This window comes from Aptenodytes forsteri, unplaced genomic scaffold (genome assembly GCF_000699145.1).
Source record: "Aptenodytes forsteri isolate BGI_AS27 unplaced genomic scaffold, ASM69914v1 Scaffold26, whole genome shotgun sequence".
Taxonomy (NCBI): Eukaryota; Metazoa; Chordata; class Aves; order Sphenisciformes; family Spheniscidae; genus Aptenodytes; species Aptenodytes forsteri.
In genome coordinates, this window is record NW_008794125.1 from 1,572,677 (window position 1) to 1,579,072 (window position 6,396).

General features: G+C 57.1%; 1 protein-coding gene across 1 annotated transcript in view; it reads right to left on the reverse strand.

Moving 5' to 3' along the window:
* The window catches only part of WDR90 (WD repeat domain 90), a 46,099-nt gene that overhangs the window by 37,751 nt on the left and 1,952 nt on the right, over window positions 1-6,396 (reverse strand). Inside the window, 10 exon segments of the mRNA XM_019471548.1 lie at window positions 197-342; window positions 452-562; window positions 1,202-1,270; window positions 1,927-2,157; window positions 3,090-3,199; window positions 3,294-3,361; window positions 4,147-4,270; window positions 5,249-5,361; window positions 5,363-5,417; window positions 6,008-6,146. Of these exon segments, the coding sequence (XP_019327093.1) occupies window positions 197-342; window positions 452-562; window positions 1,202-1,270; window positions 1,927-2,157; window positions 3,090-3,199; window positions 3,294-3,361; window positions 4,147-4,270; window positions 5,249-5,361; window positions 5,363-5,417; window positions 6,008-6,146 (1,166 nt within the window).

Genomic DNA, 6,396 nt, shown 5'->3' on the forward strand with positions numbered 1-6,396 from the left:
GATAAGCTCAGGAGGGAGCTGGCAGCGTATCAGCTGTTCCGGGCCAGCTGCCAGCAGGTCTCGGTGATAAACACAGGCAGCTGAAGGAGAACTGTAATTCACCCCTGGTTTATCACGCAGGAGTAGCACAGAAAAGCCGCCATGCCACAACACTTGGCCCACCTGAACGCATCCCTGCGCCCAGGCTGAAACCCACCTCAGGGACAAGAGGGAGCGGACGTGGGTTTTAAACACCGAGAGGCAGCTGCCCGTCGGGAAGTCCCAGAGGCGCACCACGCTCGGGGGACCGGCCTGCGCGGAAGCCAGCAAGGTGCTGTTCCCGTTGAAGGCCAGCGCCGACACCTGCGGGAAGCACCAGGTTAGAGGCTTTCGAGGAGAGCTGGGACCGGGGGTACACCTGGGGTACAAGGACAGCGTTGCTGTACGGCCATGTAAAGAGAGTTACGCTCACCTTATCCGTGTGTCCAATGAAGAACCTCTGCTCTCCGGTCTGGATCTGCAGGGTCACTATAACAGCGTGGCAGGGGTAGACCACCGCAGCGTTGTTCTGAGTCCACAGCGCCTGCAGGACCGAGGCAGGAATGAGAGGGCTGCAGATCCTCCGGAGGTGCCCCAGGTCTGAGGCTGGACCCGCAGAGATTTCTCCGACAGGAGATCTGCTGCACGTGTGCAGGTGAGAGGATGCTCTTCCGTGCAAGTACTCTTCTAACTCGCGAAGGAAAACTAAGAGCCCAGCTGACATCCTACTTAATTCAGTGGATTTACCATACCAATCATCTCTACTACATGAACAGCAGATACAAGGAAAAATCACGTCGTTGGCAGAGCCTTGAACTGGTTGAACCGAAACGACCTTTTCATTACCCTAACACAGACCGCAAGCTGGGCTCCTGCAAGGCACAGTGCCCCATGGAAACAATCCAAACCACAGCCCTTCCTTTCCAGACTCCCACAAAGCAGCTCTAATTTTAACACGTTAAAATGCAGAAGCCACGAGATCTAAGAGGCCCCCATAATTGCTAATTCACCATCGTAACAGCAGAAGACCCAAGCACAAGCATAAGCTCGTGCCCATCTGCTTTGGGGACATTTTCCCCATCAAAAAATGCAGGAAGGGTGGCACTCAGCTGCCTTTCATTCCTCCGAAAAAAATCAAATCTGTGATTACACGTGAACTCCCCAAACCGTCCGAGCTACTGACCCGCTTGGTGCTGCGGCCTCCGAAGCCAATAATCATTCTCAGCTTCAGGATGGGATCTGGTAAGAGCCTCTGGAAAAAAACCAAACCCCACAACAGACAGCACCGTCGCACTTAGAGCCAGACTGGGGTCCTCCGCCCCCGGGGCCCCTCCGTCCCCATCGCTCCTTTCTCCCTAAAGCACAGAGGCGGCTTTGGGTCCTCTCCTGTTAGAGGAGATGGCTTTAAAATATTTAACTTGGCAGAAGTCAGATCGGGGAGGAAGGAGGAGCTGGGATTTCCCGGCGTTAAGCAGCTCTCCCACCCACGCTGGGGGGGGTTACGGCCAGCCCTTCCCAGCGCCCTGGCGATGCCCAGAGAGCCGGTGGCTGCTGCTGCGGGAAGGGCTCGTCCTCTTACCCTGCAGGCAGAGGCTCTCCTGCCGGACGGCACGCCTGGTCCAGGGCCCTTCCTGTACACGCTCTGGGCAAATTAGTAAACATACATTATTGGCTTAAGGTCAGTGCATTCGAACACAGGGTCCCCCTTTCAAGGCAAGCATGATTCTAGTGGAAAGGAGAACTGCTAGTCAGAAAAACTAGCGCCAGCAAAAGGACTCCATAGGATTAACTGAAACTCCAGCCTGGAGCTTGTGTTCCCTCTGCTGCTTCTGCCGGGCTCACAAACATCAGCCATAAGTGTCCCAAAGCCACCTTCGGGCTGCTGCGACTCCTCAGCACTTCACCCACCTCCTCTGAGCCGCTGCGGGTGGCTCGGATGGTTCGTTCACTCCTCTGGTGAGCGTACACGTGGATGCCACCATCACTAACTGACAGCGACTGCCCAGCATCCCCCGCACTGTGCGGTCTCTGGTTCTTCTCTAGCTCCTGGTCCACAGCAGGCACGGCTCTTGGAGGCCCTGGGGTTGTCAGGTGAACCTCAGGGATGCTTTTCGTAATTACAGGACACCGACGCGGCATCTGAGAAAGAGCAAAGCCTCAGACAGAGATCAGCCCTCCTCCCAGCACCTTCCACCCACTGCAAAGGCAGAGACAGGGAGACACCCACATCTCTCCCGAGCGACTCTTCACAGCAATACAAACAAGGATGGAGCAACATGGAGGGAGAGCATCCCTGTCGGTACGTGGGTTAATGCCAGGTATGTGAACCAGCCACTCTCCCTACACTCCCAGTGTTGTCTCACCTCCTGCAGACAACAAACCAGAGCCCCAGGAGAGACCCAGACCTGAACAGTCTCTGGAAGAGCTGCCCTCTCTCCACTGAGCAGAGGAGGCTAAAAGCGCCTGGCCAGCCAGCTCGGCGCATCCCAGTTCAGAACAGCAAAGCGGTCGCGCTCCTCCTTTTCTCCCTCTCCACAGCATGAGGACGACGGCTTCCCCCAGTCCCTCTCCACAAGCCCATCACCAGGCTGTCTGGTAAGCCAGTCTGAGCACCAGCTCCTGCGTCACCGCCAGCAGGGAAGGGGAACTCAGCGGCGAGGGCAGCTGCCCGCAGTCCCAGCAATCCGGGCTCCACACGCTGCTCTGCTCCCTGAGGGCACCCGATCAAGTTCTTTAGTCTCCAGTCCTCATTTCCTATCTATAATTTGAAGACACAACTATTTGCTGCCTCAGCTGAGACAGGAAGGATAGATGTCTGGAGATTACGAGGTACTTGGCATTTATCTCGTCTCTGCTCTGTGCTATGCCAGGCTGAACCACCCAGTCGTTAACTGCGGGGCTGCGGTCAACAGACCATGCCCAGGTCAGGGGTCTGACCTGCCCGGATCAGCTGCGAACGACAACAAGCAGCTTCTACGTCCTAAATAAAGGAACTCAAAGACAAGACGTGGGGAGAAACTCCATGGGAGGCAGAAAGGAAGAAGCTGCAGCCTCCTCCACGGTGCACTTACAGCTTTGGGACTGGTTATCTGATGGATGAGGGACAGTCGGTCACGGACTGCTTTGGTGAGCGTCACCGGCTGGGGCAGCTGCTGGACGGGGTCCTCCGAGACTTGGCCACCTGGGTGACAGGAGGAGCGGGTTGGGCTCCTTCAGAAACCCGAGGCGTCCACCCGGGGCGGCACAGCCTCGGCTGCCATCCCCAGCCTTCCCACCTGCCGCAGGGCCGAGACAGCTCTTCTGGATGGAGTCGTACGGCAGCTTGGACCCCTCGGATGGGAACCTGAGCAAAACCAGAGGAAGGCGCCGTGTATTCGGGATGCTGCACAGGCACCCGGGAATCTCACGTGCTAACTTACTGCCTGGCACAAAAGCCTCTTCACTGTCTCCTATAAGATCCCCCCTTTTGCCCCCTCCTCCCCCAAATATAGGGATACTAAAGCATCTCCCGGGTCTGATCTACACCGTTACTTTCCAGGGGTTAGCTCGGTGCTGCGCGCCTCAGGCAACGCCGCTAAGCCGATGACTGCGATGAGCTGCAACTTAGGACCGACAAGAGTTCTCTGGCGAAAACCTCACCACCGATGGGAGCCCAGCACCGAAGCTGAGGAAGGTACGCTTACGTCTGCCCCCCCGACGAGGCGTTACGGCCGACCACGGCTCAGCGGCGCCTGTCAGACTACCCTTTAACTTCGCAAGAGGCTGAGGCGCTCCCCAGGAACAGCACGGACAGAAGAAAGGCTTGCATTACGCTAAGTTAGCCACGGGAGCAATCCCAGCAAGAGGCGGTTGAGAGAGAGGGCTGGAGTTAACGCCAGGCACGGGAGTGCTCTAACGGCCTTTTTCCTGCCCCAGAATATCACCGATCAGCAGTTAAGCTTAGACCAGGGTAGATGTGTTAACGACACCTAAACGCTGGACCTGGGGTGACCAAAATGTCTCCACTCGAGCCCCAGGTTCGTCCGGATCTGTCATTCCTTAAGCGGCGTTACCCGTCCTGCCTTCCCCGGGGGAAGGGGGAGGTCTCAGAGCCACGGGGGGTTCGAGCGCAGCCGGGAGCGGCCGTACCTGATGTAGTCGTAGAGGTCGTGCCACTTCTCTCCCTTCGGCACAGGGAAAGCCATTTCCCGCGGCATGGGAGCGACCCCGCGGCAGGCCAGGTCGGCTTGCTGGGCCTCGGAGAAGGTCACACCTGGCAGCGCAGAGATACGGATAAAGAGAGTGAGCTCTCCGAGGCCCGTGGAGCCGACTGCAATCTCATGCTTCCCGTGGGACATGGGCACAAACTGCTTCCCTCTTTGAGAACATCTGAAAAACAAAGATTACAACCCCGAGGCCTGTAACAAACTAACAAACACACCTTTGCACAGGAATATTCCCAAAACTCTCAATCTCCGCAAAAGACCCCAGGGCATAAACCCTCGGTATCGAGTTATAAATCCCCCAGGCCCAAGATTCACTTAGTTTTCTATGCAGTGATTCAGCAGTTTCACGTGATTTGCGTTAAGGCTCCGTTCTCATTTTCTTGTCTTCTTTCCTTCACGCGTTTGTAACTTCATGAAAGTCTTCAAGACATAACAAGTTTCAGGAATCCGACAGCAGCATCTGTAACTTCCTCCTCACTGATGCTTTCCAGCAGGCCAGGCGGTTCGGGCAGATTTCCAGCACAAAAAAAGAAAGGCAGAAACGAAGGTTTTGACCAAAGCCTCTCTGCCACGCTGAGCAGGTGGATAAAAAAAAGTAGGTTGGAAGATTTCTGAGACAAAAAAAACACAGGCTCTTCCAGCAGATCAAAGCACAGGCCTTGGAGAAGTGAGGCTTGGTAACTCCTTTAATTTTTTTCCCCTGAAAAAAATTCTAACCCTGATAAGATATTTAACTTTGCTCTTATCGTTCACTTTTGCAGCTGGAAAATGAGAGGACGCTTCCCTCCGGAGGTGGGGAGATTGTATTCGCCAGCGCACGTGAAACTTAACATCGCACCGAGTATTTTGCCCTTTCTGCTTCCTATCCCACTGCTACAGTAACGGCAGGCTGGTGCTCTGCCAGGGCTAACGGCCCTGCTGGCATCACGCCTGCAAGAGCGGCTTTAAACCCCCACGGGTTCCATCCAGGCTGGGTTTAAGTCACAAGGGAAACCGGCGGCCGCCCCGCGGTCTCGGCTCCTCACCCGGGTCGAACACCAAGTCGCTCGTGCAGAGGTTTTTCACCAGCAGGTTGGAGCAGAGCTTGACGCTCTTCAGGTGGCCGTAACGGCGGTTGAGGTAGAGGGAGAGGATGGAGAAGGTCAAGCACCAGGCAGGTCCAGCGCACGTCAGCGGGGGCTGCTCCCACAAGACCTTGAGGTAGAGGGAGAGGATGGAGTGAAGGTCAAGCACCAGGCAGGTCCAGCGCACGTCAGCAGGGGCTGCTCCCACGAGACCTGGGGAGGAGAACGGCAGGTGGCAAAAGGGAAGACGGGAAAAGATGCTACAGACCTTGGAGCGCAGACCTGGCAGAACGGGGGACGCATGGTTAACGCGGTTAAGTAAGAAGGGTTCACCATGCAAGACTCCCACCAGGCTCGGCTTGTCTGTGCCAAGATGGGAGAGGGGAAAACGCGCCTCGTAGCTCGCTACTGCAGCGCAGGGGTGGGGAAGGACGGAGAAGCAGCCCCGCTGCCTCCCTGGACTCGTGCCCGGCCTGACACTGCACCCCACTGCTCGGGAGAATGGGGATGGGGGACATCCCTCCCGGCAGCTACAGCTCCGGCCTTCCAGCTGCTGAGGGTCTCCTGCTCAGGCCCACCACTCCTCACCCTCCTCGAACGCATCAAGTCAACTTCTGAACTCAATTGATTTTGTAACAATTTATTTCGGCGGTGATGCGGCAGCCCAGTCCCGACTGCGCCACGAGGAGCAGCGGCGGCAGCACCGCGCACGCTCCTCACCGCGCCTGGACGTCCTGGCCGCGCGGTCGGACGCCGAGCCCTTGGCTGCTCCGCAGACGAAGGGGAACTGCAGCCAGGTGGCTGTGGATTTGAACTCCTTGAAGAGGTTGGAGAAAGAGATGCGAACCACCTGGTTTTCCTGAGGAGATGGAGACACACAGAGCTTTAGTCACCCTGGTGGCTTCGGCGGGGAAATGCTGCAGAGGAGAAGGCACGTGGCCGCGTCTCCTGTCCCCGGTAGAGATGCCACGAGGATGAAAACCATCTCCGGCGCGGTGTAACCCACCACCAGCAACAAAGACCAGCCAAGTTCTGCACCCCCCAAGCGCAGGAGGCCACCGCTGCCGCCCCCCGGTCCTTCAGTTGGGCCGCGACGCTAACAACGGCGG